Genomic DNA, 13,949 nt, shown 5'->3' with positions numbered 1-13,949 from the left:
TGTGTGGAGAGAAAATAATGTATGTGTATTGAATAGGAAAGCAAACCACTTTAAACGTCTTGCTTATCCTCCGTGTGTTCCATTATTACACTTAAAGATAATTTTCAGCCTCCGTTTGTACCTCGCTGTAAGCTTTTTGCAAGGAAAATGTTTACGGAAAATAAATGAAAGGGCAGTACTCGTGGAATATTTTATGTACACAGGAGGACACTTTCTGCTGAGGGCTACTGCTGATTGCACCACTAGGATTTACCTGAACCAGATCTTTCCCAGGGACTCCACAACTTGGTCAAATTTACAATCAAAGATGTTTGCTGAGGGCATCCATCTACTCTTATATAGGGAATAAAACCTAATGGCACATAATACTGAAATGAAGCTGCCCTATGCAGGATGACAAGGCCAAGTAAAGTAAGTGAGTGCTAATACATATACGTGTTCAATTCAGCCTTTGATGTAACAATGAATTACTGTTATTTTCTTGATTGAATGCTAATTAACCTATTTATTATTAGTTATGCAAAACAACACAATGCATTGTTCCATTTAGCATCAGTGTTGGTGTAAGTGCAATGAAGTTATATTTATTAATAAATCAAGTCCATCTAGATATAACTACATTAATCTTCACGAAAATAGCCCTCTTCCCTTTGACAGTCCCACGAATGATACATTTTGATTCGTTGATGTTTAAATGGTAAAATATAAGACCTTCAAAAACGCGATGACTATATCCAAGCTTTGACTGACAAAAACAGAGATTATTCTGTCTGTACATCAACTAAATATGTTTTATTCACAAACTGCTCTCATAATATTTGACATATCCAACAATTGCATAGGTAACCAATATCAAGCACCCTCTTTGACAAACGACAACATTGTTCTGTTGGTTAGCCAAGATGATTAAGAAATATAAACATTTTAACTCGTTACTATAGCTACATTGTTACCCAATATGTATTTGCTTTTCTTGACTTTGCATTGGTGTTTCCTAATATTGATTTGTACTGCATCTAAAGGAAAACAGATGCAATTTGAATATAACTCATTTACATATATTTAAGTAAACAAATATGCAAGTAATGAACTCTTAAACAAGAAAAATAGATAATTTTTTCAGAATATAAAATGACATCTGAGTTTTTGTCTCCGGAAAGAAGTTGGACAAAATAAAAAAGTTTTACAATATCCAATGATTTTGTTGAAATGTGTGTACTACTTATTTCACTGCCTTAACCTATCTTTCTTCAACGAGTTGTGTGGGTTAGTTGGAAGTCTTTAGTATATCGATAAAACCAAACTAGACAATATTGATATCCAGGCATTAACTGTAAATAAAAAAACTTAAATGATAGTGATTCAATAATATCCCCCCCCCCCATAAAAAAGATCATAGAGCAAATTTTGAGACAAAAACAAGTTAGATGATACCAAAATAGTAAAGAAATTAAAATAGAATTCAGGCAAATCTCATAACGATACCAACAAAAAAGAATCCGGAATCCCACACATTCCCAAGTCCTCATTATAATTCAACAGGGCTCCTGAATGTGAAGACAGTGGTGGTGGTCTCCCACCCTATCGTCTCTCTCTTTCTCTCTTGCTCTCTCTCGCTCTCTCTGGCATTTCCAATGGCGCAGAAATGAAATGCAATTAAGCCCCATGGTCTAACCTGATAAGCCATCCAATTATTCTAGTAGTGGGTGTCATGACAGCGACACACAGGCCCCAATATTCTATAACCCATAACCCATAATACAATTTGAGAAGAAAATAGTTCATAACATAATTATTAACTGTATAACCAAATGAAAAAAACAGGCATTCACGTTTTTATTTACAAGAGTAATAAATGTTGGTAGAAAAAGTATAACCCTGATTGTATTCAGACTACTTACAATGCTATAATATGTACATAAATAAAAATACACATATTGAAAAAATACAGCATATGCAAATAGTGTGGGATTTTTATCTCCAACGCTGTAATTATATATTTCTACAACCCCTTAAATTACCCAGCATGTTCAACAGTATCATTCTATTTAGAGGCAAGTAATTTGATAAAGTTCTAGAGACAGAGAAAATAGGGAAACAATTTAGTTGTTTTGATTTATAACCTTTATAGACGTTAATTGAATACCATTAGACAAATGAGTGCTGATTTGACATTTCAACTGACTGTTTTTTTAATAATGAATGCTGTAGAAGTATAAGTGCAACTCTTTGTTGCATTAGTTGGCTGATGTATTCAGTATTAATGGAGACCGTTTGGATAGGGACAGTAAATGGACACAAAAAACTATAAAATGACCTACGATTTAATCTATGATGCCGATTTTTGAAAGTGTGATTTTAAATGTTTGTTTATCAATAAACAAACAAGATATTTTAAATAAGTTGATATTGGTGTTATAAAATATATTTAATGTCACTGATTCTATGCTAAGCTTAAGATGTATATGAACCTTTCAGAAATGACATCCCTCAGCTATATTGGTTTAACTTGACTGTATGCTTTGCTTTCACATCATTCTGCCTGTTAGTCACACACTTATATATTTCTAAACTCAAATCGCCAACACACCACCAACACAAAGAACACAAAGGTTCTACAATTTCATTACACAACCGCCCTCTTGTTCTTGGCAAACAGCAGAATACTCATAATAATAACACAAAATATAAACCCATAACACAATCATGAACTGTGTCCAGTGACTGTGAGAGCATCTTCCACCGTTCAACAGATTTCAACAGTGCATTAGATAACACATGTGCTTGAGGAGAGAACAGTGGACAGTTGTCCATGGATAGTTGAAGTTGAAAAAGAGTAATAAAGTCATAGTTTGAACAAAGTAAACATGGATAACAAGAATAGCTTTACAAATACTTAATGACTGACGGCTGGATTGGTGTTTGATTATTGAAAAAAAATAAGACATTTCTTATCATGAAGGCCGATTTATCTTTGAGTGGTGTCTTATGTTGGGCCTAACGTGGTCTGTTGTTGCACTGTGTGTGCAGGAAGTTGCGTATGGCAGGAGTTCAGTTGTGTCCATGTTTCTCTGGACTGGGGCCATGCCAGTCTATTGGTTCCGGTGTTGGGCTCCCAACCAAAAAGGTTCTGGTTTCAAACGCACGACCAGACTGTCAGAGGCTGTTGGCGTGAAGCCAGTCTGTGAAGGGACCGGGAGAGAGAGACAGGCAGAGACAGAGAGAGAGAGACAGACAGAGACAGAGAGAGAGAGAACGGTAAGAAAGATGATGTCGACTAGATTACCGTGATGGATGGGGAGTGGTCTGAAGTCAGAGGGTTTAACCTATAGGTCCCTGCTCTGACTGCCAATCAGGACATTAATGAACAGACAACAGAGACAAGGCCAGCATTGTGATTGGTTAGGCAGGTCAAACAACACAATCACTGGCTGACTATCGAACAGGGTATATATGCACTCAGGAAAGGAAGTCGATTTTTCAAACTGTTGTTCTCTGGCTCTTACACGGTATGTCGGACACACACACACACACACACACACACACACACACACACACACACACACACACACACACACACACACACACACACACACACACACACACACACACACACACAGTAAAGACAAAGGGGAACTACTTCAAAGTGAATGTATAGTGTGGCACCAGCCTCAATGCTTGTGATGCAGGGATTCTCCCTGACTTTGATTCTCGTTTCCAGGGTGGCTTCCTTTGTTCCCAGACGGCTCAAGTCTTCATCAAAGTAAAACCAACACGCCCATTTTCCAGCACTACTAAGAGAGTAGTGCTTGATTCGTGGCCACAAGTTGGACCGTGGGGGCACCCCGGTGGCCCACCGGTGGGAGCGCGTACCACATAGGCTCAGTCCTAAACTCAGCGACCCGGGTTCGAATCCTGCCCTGTCCTCCTCTCTCTCTCATACCCTCCTCTCTAACTCTCTCTATAATTAAGTGCTGGGCCGTTGACGTCATTTTTCGGAATACCGCCGACGGACAACGACGATCCCGGACCGATGGCGTCAGCAGTCCGACTATCCCGCGATAGTTTTTTATTTGCAGAAGCAGAGTTGATATTGTTGACGTTTTGTTCTTTTTTTAACAAGACACGCATTCTCCTCTGTTACAAGATAAGCATAGCGTGACGACCCCCATTAAAATATTGGTACTATAAATATAACGGAGCAGGGCGGGGCGGAGTCCTAGAGGCTTCCCTCGCTCGGCTCACTGTAGCGCATCGGACAGCCGAGGTCAGGCGCCACGCTGGGGAGCCCCTTGCCGATGGTATTGTTAGTGAGGTTGGAGAAATACATCGGGATAGACTCGTGGTAAAGCTTGAATACAGAGAATCCTGGAAAAAGGTGACAATGCTGTTCCGCCATGTTGGTTCTTCATAGCACCGCGGCAACAGGCCACACGGCCAAAAGATATCACTGGTTAAATCATTAGACAGCGGAGAGAAGAGGAAAAATGTGTACTAACAATGTTAAGTAGAGGGGGCTGGGACCATGATATGAACAAAATAAGAGTTTTCATGACACATGTTGGACTACAGCATGCAGTTTGGACACACGCGTGCACATAAACACACACACTCTCACCTCATTTACTGTTGTCTAACTCCTCTACATCCATGCTGCTGTAAGGTAGGTGTGTATATAGATAGGAAGGAAGGAAGGAAGGAAGGAAGGAAGGAAGGAAGGAAGGAAGGAAGGAAGGAAGGAAGGAAGGAACAATATAAGAATATTGAGTGTTGGTACCACAAGGGTATACAAATACCATTTATTTAATTACAATAATGTAATGCAAAAAAAGAGTAACAGCAGGCTCGTATTCAAATTTCTCGAAATCACTTCCAACAGTCTTAGGTTCCCTTCTAAGCTGCTTAAAACCTCATATTCAGAATATGATTAAAAATGACAAAAAAAAATCAATCTGGAAGGATAGGATTGTTTACGTCCAATACGTTTGTTACTTGGTGGTTTACTGCAGTGCATGATGAGAGAGCAACAAACAAGATGTTCTTCACTGCATCCCATTGACTGCGGGTGTGCTTGTATGGGTGTGTGTGTGTGTGTGCGTGCGTGTGTGTGTGCGTGTGTATGTGCATGTGTCTCTGGGGACCAAATGGAGGCGTGCGATGGGGGAGTGTTCAGAGGAAAATAACATTAAATTTGATTCATGCGTTTCTCTCCATTTTCAATGGAAATCACTCTCAGCTGAATTTATAAAATGTGACTATAAATGCATGAGTTGCAGGATGAGTTGACAGCACATACTATGGTACCAGTTACTAACTAATCCTTCCCCAACCTAATTTTCGTAAGTCTTCGGGAACGATTATAACCTTGGTATATGTGTGCGTGGCATTTTGCTCTATATATGAATTTGTGTACGCCCGCCTCCAAGCATATTCATGAGTTGTCACCACATACAAATCAGGATATACATAATCACAGCACATATATATTGTGTTTATTAGAGTTAAATAACATCCTTCACTATAAAATCACATACAATCCTTCTATGGTGGAGAAGGTGCTTCTGGAAACAGCTGATTGCAGCGCAGAATCATGCTTTATTGAAAACCTGTAGCACGTTTGTTTTGAAAGGCTTTTAAATGGTTAGATGTTAACCTTTATATAATCTGTTTATTCAAAGAAGCCTGCATCGTTTTTCTTTTCTGGATTCGATTTCGGTTATGAGAATTTATTATTATGCAACGATAAGGAGCCACAAAATGTGATCTATACACACATATTAGATATAAACACATTGCCAGAGCTGCCAAATCAATGCTCGTGATTGCATAACATTCACTACAACAGGTGTTGTCCTCCCTGCCAATATGACTGAGCCAGGCAAATGAAAGCTAGATTGCAATACACCCACTGTGTGTGTGTGTGTGTGCGCGTGCGTGCGTGCGTGCGTGCGTGCGTGCGTGCGTGCGTGCGTGCGTGCGTGCGTGCGTGCGTGCGTGCGTGCGTGCGTGCGTGACTCTGGGGTTTTGCAGGTGCTAGGGAATTGGACATTCATCATTTATCAGAAGAGCACGGTGAATGTTGAAGACAAATCTCAAGAGTAGGTTAGCGGTCCTCTACGATTAGTATCAAGTGGGTGGTTTAATGTTTAGAGAAATATTTACACAGTGATATTGAAAAGGTATACAGCGATACTGTACTTCATCATGATTCAGGTGGTCGAAGGTTTAATCTGTATTTGCAGACGAGAGGACATTTATTTTGTGGTTGATATATTTACAGATAATTACGCTCTTCAAATAAGTCAAACCACCTTATGTCATACAATGACAACGTTTTAAATCGTTACTTGCCAGTGTGTAAGATAAGAAATCAACGGCATAAAATATTGGAAAATAGGCTTTCAATCATAAAGCCTTTGAAACTGGAAAAACGCCAAATGACCAAAAACTGTTTAATCTAATACTGACTTAAACACATGAGAAATTAAATGTCAGCCTGTAGAAATTATTGAATATATTTTCCAATATAAAAAATATTAAATGAGTTTGCACTGTATATCTACAGACTGCTCTGGGTAGTCTTTGGGGAGTTGTAAGCTTTTATTTCCTAGAATAACACACATACACATTACTACATTCTCACATACTCTACCTTGAGAATGCATCTTCAAGGCCGTCCTCCACGTCCTGTGGGACACAAACAACAATCACCATCAAACTTTATTTAGTTTGCACTTTAAAGCAACAAAGAAATGTTAGAAATAACAAATAAAATACATCACAAGGAAACAATTAAGTGATTTTTATGATGAAAAATATTACTACTACTGGATAAGATAAATATTAAGATTAATTATTCACGTGACGTTTTCTTGTGGCCAATTATAAATGCAAATAATGTACAATAAGTTATTTGCATTATTGGCCCTTCCCTTCAGGGCCAAACATCTCGTGTCTCTCATGGTGAGCACCGTCTCCCTGCACCACTGAAACATCCGTCAAATGGGGCTGCCGAAAGTGTTTCAAGGAGAAACGTCTTCGCTTCAACGTTGAATCGATACTTCACACGCTGTTTCCACGGCGATGTTCCATCACTGCGCTTGAGAAAAGTGCATTGATCGAGATATAGACCGCTGACTAGCATTCTAGAATGAAACAGCAGAGGCCCGGGTCTCATTGCTAGGCATTGAAAAGAAGTGCGTCTGCTTCTTCTTCGGCAACCAAGCACACATGAAAGGAATATTAATTTAAAAATGAATACAAATCAATGGAGAGACTGATGAGGAGGCTGTACACGCATGTACGATCCAACTGATGAGCTCGGGCTTAATCAGAGCACATTGTCCCGAAGGAGTTTTAAACTACACTACCTTACGCCGCACCATGTTCGGGAGATTGAGGGGAGTAGGTGAATTGAAAGGATATATGGCGCCACCTTGTGGTGTGCAGTTGTACATGCAGAAACAATACTTTACAAGTCATAAGTTAACTTTACTATTAATAGTAAGAATGAAAAATTACAATTGATAGAGTTTTAAACTGTAACCAGGAAATTAAATGTGATATATTTAGTAATAGCAAAATAGACATGACATCCAAGCAAAGAAAACCCAGCAGCATTTTCCACTGGGTGTGTTAACTTCACATATGTGAAAGTGCTTTGTTCAAGGTCATTAGTAAGCACAAACGGATCTTTTTATAGATCTCTACAGATCTCTCTATATATAGAATAAATAAAATACATACAAAAGGAAAAAAACCTCAAGAATAGCCATGTAGGTAGTTCCAGCCACCCATAAGTACTGTTCATCATTTTCTGATTCTTTCAACCAAAACAACCAGCGGTGCATTGAGATGCATGTCATCATTGAGCAGGCAGGGGTCAGGATGTCTACAGGGAGTATTGGGGATCAAACCCAGAACCTTCCGCGTTGAGAGTCCAACACCCTTAACAACTACCAACTACCCCCCCCCCCCCCCCCCCCACACCTGGACTGTGAAATGAGACACAATCCCTAGAAGCAAGGAACTCTGGGTCCGGACCAAGCCCCTGCCCCAGAGGCTCCTGTTCTGCCCTACATACCCAGGAGTCGTGTTTGATTGGCCGTCGCCGTGCAGGGTTGCTACGTGGTGAGAGCAGACTGAGCGAGGCGGAGAAGAATGGCCGGCGAATTCTCTCCTCGAGACCGGCTGGTTTGATGTTCTCTGGGTCTGAGAGAGAGACACACAGAGGGGGGAGAGAGAGAGAGAAACACAGAGATAGAAAGAGAGAGACACACAGAGAGAGACAGAGAGAGACACACAGAGAGAGACAGAGGCAGAGACAGAGACAGAGACAGAGACAGAGACAGACAGACAGACAGACAGAGTGTGTGTGTGTGTGTGAGAAAACCTGTGCAGCAATACCCGAATGAGAGCATGGCAGTATAAATAGTGTGGGAAAAAATGCATGTCTTACAGATACGCACCACCTACCTAGAGATTATTCCAAGGTCGTAACTGCATTAACTTTTACCACCGTGCCCGCAAAGGGTTAAGTCATTAGCGAGCCTCGAAATGTAATTAAAACAGACAATTTATTCAGCAGCATTTTCCACTGTGGTGGAAGGTAGGCACCTTTAATCGCTATTTTCTACAGAAGCCAACCTACAAACAACCCATCCCTCCTTGTGTAGCTTTTGTCATTGTGGCGATTGATTTTTTCTTTCCGTATGTCTTGTGCAGATTGCGGTGACAACAACAACAACAACAACAGGGGGCCTACCTGCTGAAACACAGTGGGGTTCTGACGGCGCCATGGCGGCATCACGGGCTGGACAGGAACAGCATGTTCTGGCCTTCTTGCTTTTGCCTACGCACAACAAACAGGGCAGAAACAGGACAGTGCTCGCGATCAGACTGAAGCAGATTCTTCTCAAGAAAACAGACATTTGGTCTTTGGAGCGTTTTCATTCTATTAAGAATCCTCTCTCTCTCTCTCTCTCTCTCTCTCTCTCTCTCTCTCTCTCTCTCTCTCTCTCTCTCTCTCTCTCTCTCTCTCTCTCTCTCTCTCTCTCTCTCTCTCTCTCTCTCTCTCTCTCTCTCTCTCTCTCTCTCTCTCTCTCTCTCTCTCTCTCTCTCTCTCTCTCTCTCTCATAGATTCAAACACACATCCAGCTCAGACACCTCAACCTTCAGCTAGGAGGAGCAGGGGATGGAACCATCCAGACAGCCCGCTGTGCCTGATGAGCTACTGCGGCAGACGTAACTGATCCGTTTGTGGATTCTGAAGCTACTCTGTCTGCATTCACACAGCTTAGCATCACCCTCCCATAGCACAGGTGTTAATTATAAACCATTGTCTCACATTCATAATTTAACAGGTTTAAATGTCAACTCCTGAAAGAAACCTGCTTGCAGAACCAGGGGTGATAAGGCAGCCATTAAAAGTAATTTCAAACCACTACCTTCCAGCCTGTACTCAACAACAGACTGTATGAACTTGTAAGCTGATCGATCTATTGTTACATCTGCGTTGCCACGCCCACTTGGGATCATATCATAGGGTTCATTATAAAGTGTCTTTCAATCATTATTCAGAATCACACCTGGTGGTAAAACAGGGGTCCTTTAAGTGGTGGTACGCACCTTCCTGAGCGACTTCCCACAGATCGAGGGCCACTTTAAAAGCCTGGGCTACGGTTAGCGTCACAGCCTGAGCCTGGATGCCGCAACACAGAAAGAGGGAGAGGGGGAGGAGGGCGTGGTTTTGTTACATTGGTTTTAGTTAATTTGTCCTAAATGTGTTATCATTGCCAATATGTTATCAGGTAAAGCAGGCGGTTTGGATGCCACAATTTCAACCATGTTATTTTAAATTTATAGGAAAAATAAGGGTTGAATCGTTTTAGAAACGATCGATAGAAACAAACGCAAGGAGCTCAAAGACAGTAAAGCCCTAGTTCCACCAGATGGCGCAATAAACCATTAAAATAAATGGAACATATTTTTTTGACCTCAGACCCTTTTGTATAGTGAGTAATTATAAAAACATGCATCATGCTAGAACACTTACAATCTTCCTCTTCTGGCAGAGGAAGGCGTGGCACTCCAAGGTTTCGTTAAACGGACTCTGAGAGACGTAGGCAAACACCTTGTCCTGAGTTTTATCTGCAGTGCAGTAGGAGATTCTGGAGCAGCGGGGGATAGAAGGCACAGAGGGGCTAGATCAGAAATCCATTGTATAGACACATTAAGGACTTCCGATTACCGGTTCAGATAGGAGGGTTTATCGGAGTATCATAGTAGTTAAAAAAATATTAACTTAACAAAAAAATGATTATTAAAGAGCTAGGAAAAATAACTTGATTAGCATTTTCTTGGCACAGATAAATGTGAGCCATTAATCATGTCAACCGATAAAATATGATGTTTTTATTGGATCCAACAAACAGTCTTTACTTTATCATATGACGAGAACCAATAATTACATCGGATCACGACTCAGTATCCAGCAATGATAAAGTAGGATAATAATGTGTACTTTATCATTACCACTAGACAGGAAATTCATGGCGTGATCTAAACCTCTCAACGCATAATAATCAGGGATAAACGATAAGAACTCCACAAGCATTAGTAATTAGCATGCACAGCCTGTTGCATTACTATATCCAGGAGCAAATATATTCAGAACAAGCTGTGGGGAGAGGTTATGGATAGGACGCAGGCTGAAGGAGGATGGACAGATGGACGGCACCAGAAGAACCGTCCCACTTTGGCCTCCTGAAGGGCTGATGCGTCAGCTTTCATTGACAACCGTTTGAAAGTTAATCATTTCAGAAACCCACACAAATCCCTGTTTAGAGACAAGAACAAATCTAGAGATATGCCTGAACTATGTTCACGCCATTAAGGCAGACAAGTTCATTTAAGGTGTTTCTCCGACAACCTTATCAAAAGCATCTTAGTGATTTGAGATGCATGCGATAAAGTAGAACGTGGAGGGCTGTTGCCTGCAGGCCAGTTGTGGACTTGAGGGATTAGCTCCAATAGCATTCAGCTGGGGCGACAAACACCCTATCCAGTACACTACCCTGCCTCGTGGATAAACAAATATGAACACTAAACCGGCCCACCGGTCTTTAATCATGTTTGGTGGAGGAAAGATTTTTTATGACATATCTGGTTGCTTACAGTCAGCGCCAAATTGAAATTAGAGCCCCTCACCCCCCCCCCCCCCCCGACACACACACACGCACACACAAACAAACCCACTCACACGCAACCATGCCCAATATCCACTGTGAGAATCTAATATCTTTCCGTTAAATAAATCCAATTATGTGTATTGCCGCTCTGACAGCCGTGACGGTCTGCGTGTCCAATAGCATTCTGAAAACCTAATCTCCACAAGGCCTCCTCCGCCAGGCCAGCTGCAGGTGTACTGAACCCACAGAGAAGAAGAGACGCCATCTTTATCCATCACTGCCCTTCCTATCACAAGGGGCCTTGGCAGAAACCTAGGTGTATTGAATCGGTTTGTAAAACTCCCCCTTTTGAGACCAGAAGAAGTTAAATTGTTTTACTTGGTCGTTTTCTGTAGTTTTGTACAGGGAAACAGGTCATGGCATCAATAGCTGGAAAGGCGCTACAAAAAAGAATTGCTCACCCTGTAATAAGGATTTGAATTATTATGTATCAAAGGGCATTCTAAAAATAATGGTTAAATATTACTAATATAGATTCAACTTAAAATAAACAAACAGAAAACATCAAAGCATCCAAGACACAGGTGGTCTGGCTTCTCATTATCACAGTATAAATAATAGTTATTTTCATACTAATTCTACTGGGAGTTCAACTGCCCTGGTTGGTTGCAAATCACATGCAAATAATCAAAACGGTGATTCATAGTTAGTCATATTCATCGATATACCGAAGCACTCATACTCAATGACCCTATTCATGTTTGGTGCCCAAACCACACTCAAATATTCAATACGAATCAAGTAAGATATTCTAATGAAGCCACTGGTGGGACACAGCCAGCCCTCATATGTCGAATTATTAAATGCTGCTGGATCGCAGTGTGTAGGATGCCTGACCCACATAGAATCTGAATATGCATTCTAACACATCTGTTTTTAACCATGTCTGTCAAGTTAGCTTTTTAAAATGCTTTCATAATCCCAGCCCAAAATAAGAGATAGGGCAAAGGGGGACCTATTTAAGCATTAGCTGTTGAAGTTATATAACTTGGGAACTTTTTTCGTATACAAATAACATTGACTTGATAGACTTAAGGGTTATGTACAAGACAATGCCTTGCAACTATAAGGCATTACATGAAATGCCTTATAGTTGCAAATGATTTATTTTATCAATTATATTTGATATATGGCAGTGTATAGACATGGACACATACATAAAAACAAGGAGCCTGTCACCATTTAACATAAATGATAAGTCTCCACATGGCCTGTGTTTTGCAACTGAAAAATTAACTTTCAGACTCAAATATCTACAGCTGTAACAAGGTGATGGTTTATGCCTTCATTCCTAAATGATTATGAAAGCCAAACCTCAAATGTATTATTACCAATATAATAGTGCCCATGAGATCGTACAGCTGGCATCTGCAAATTTGGTCCAATCTAGAATCTGTCACATTTCAAATGTGTTGTATGAGAAGGGATATACTGTTGAATGGTATATTACACACAGGGCATGAAATGCATTAACCCACATCAAATTAAAGCATGGCGGGGTTGTCATGAATATGAAGTCACTAAAGAGTGGCTGTTAAACGGATTGCTGAGCAAACGTTTAGCATGAATGGGGATTTTGAGCCCAACTTTATATGGGTTACTTAGCTTATAACAGGGCATCAATGAGGGAATAAACTATGTGTTGTGTGAACAGCGAGGACATTTGGAAAGGAAAGAGAAGAAAATTGCTCTTTTAAGACGTGACTTTTTGCAAACCATTAAAAAGAAAAAGACAATATTTACAGTTTGACAGTTTGTTTCCCCCTCATTTCTAGTGGCAATATTTCATGAAGTGTGTTTGTCCGAAGATAAAAACATACACACAAGCAGCAGTTCAAAACACAACAGCGATTCCGTTAACACCCGACACCCATTCAATGGAATTTCGGGTGACCCGAGTTAAAACGCAATTATTCAAATCAATAAATATCATGAATTATTGATACGTGGGACAGCAGGAGTTGTAGCTCAGCTGGTGGAACGGAACACGAGCCGGTATTCATCATAACATGTGAAAGGAGGGCCCCTTTGATCTCAAATCTGAAGGGGGGGGGGTGGTGTGCTATGATCTCCTGACTGCATAAAGTGAACACGAGTGACTGAAAGCCAAGGGAAATCATTATTGAATCCCCGTTTTAGATTTCAGAAAGGCAACCTTCTACCTCACAGAACTGCGGTAGAAGGATGCGAAACCAAATGGAGGAGGATATCGATATTTTTTTGGGAACGTGTGCCTGTTGTTGTTTTTTCAGTTTCGACCAAACAAAGAAGGTTTGTTGTTGTTTTTCTGCTCCTCTCTGAAGTGACAGTGATGGAATGCATTATTCAAAAAGCCACACACACACACACACACACACACACACACACACACACACACACACACACACACACACACACACACACACACACACACTGAAGAAGAAAAACAAATACACTTCATAGATTAGAGGGCGAGAGAGACAGACAGAGCTTTCTTTAATCCTGTTGGTCGCACTGTAACGCTGCTTTTAATAATTGGGGGAAAAAAAATAAGTTACAAGATGCTGGCTCTGCTAGCCTGCCCTGTGTGTGCGTGCAATCCTATTATCACATAGGTCAAAGTTCAATTGAAGTGATCTTCATGTTGGCCTCTCAGTTAATATTCAGAGTACTCTATTCATATTCATAGTTTCCTAAAAATGCGTTCCATGGGCCTAGTGG

At 40.7% G+C, this 13,949-nt stretch overlaps 1 protein-coding gene across 3 annotated transcripts in view; it reads right to left on the bottom strand.

Moving 5' to 3' along the window:
• Positions 1-771: 771 nt before the first annotated feature.
• The window catches only part of si:dkey-71h2.2 (low density lipoprotein receptor adapter protein 1), a 36,589-nt gene continuing 23,411 nt past the window's right edge, over positions 772-13,949 (bottom strand). Inside the window, exons 5-11 of one of the 3 annotated variants that reach the window (XM_030346096.1) lie at positions 10,055-10,169; positions 9,628-9,700; positions 8,765-8,851; positions 8,084-8,211; positions 6,653-6,687; positions 4,619-4,656; positions 772-3,182 (exon numbers count right to left, since the gene is read on the bottom strand). In XM_030346096.1, the coding sequence (XP_030201956.1) occupies positions 4,620-4,656; positions 6,653-6,687; positions 8,084-8,211; positions 8,765-8,851; positions 9,628-9,700; positions 10,055-10,169 (475 nt within the window). In that variant the 3' untranslated portion in view covers positions 772-3,182; position 4,619. The remainder of the gene's footprint in view (positions 3,183-4,618; positions 4,657-6,652; positions 6,688-8,083; positions 8,212-8,764; positions 8,852-9,627; positions 9,701-10,054; positions 10,170-13,949) is intronic. The other 2 variants (XM_030346097.1, XM_030346095.1) reach the window with 2 other exon arrangements.

The sequence above is a fragment of the Gadus morhua genome, chromosome 21 (assembly GCF_902167405.1).
Source record: "Gadus morhua chromosome 21, gadMor3.0, whole genome shotgun sequence".
Taxonomy (NCBI): domain Eukaryota; kingdom Metazoa; phylum Chordata; class Actinopteri; order Gadiformes; family Gadidae; genus Gadus; species Gadus morhua.
This window is presented reverse-complemented; position numbering and strand designations above follow the sequence as displayed.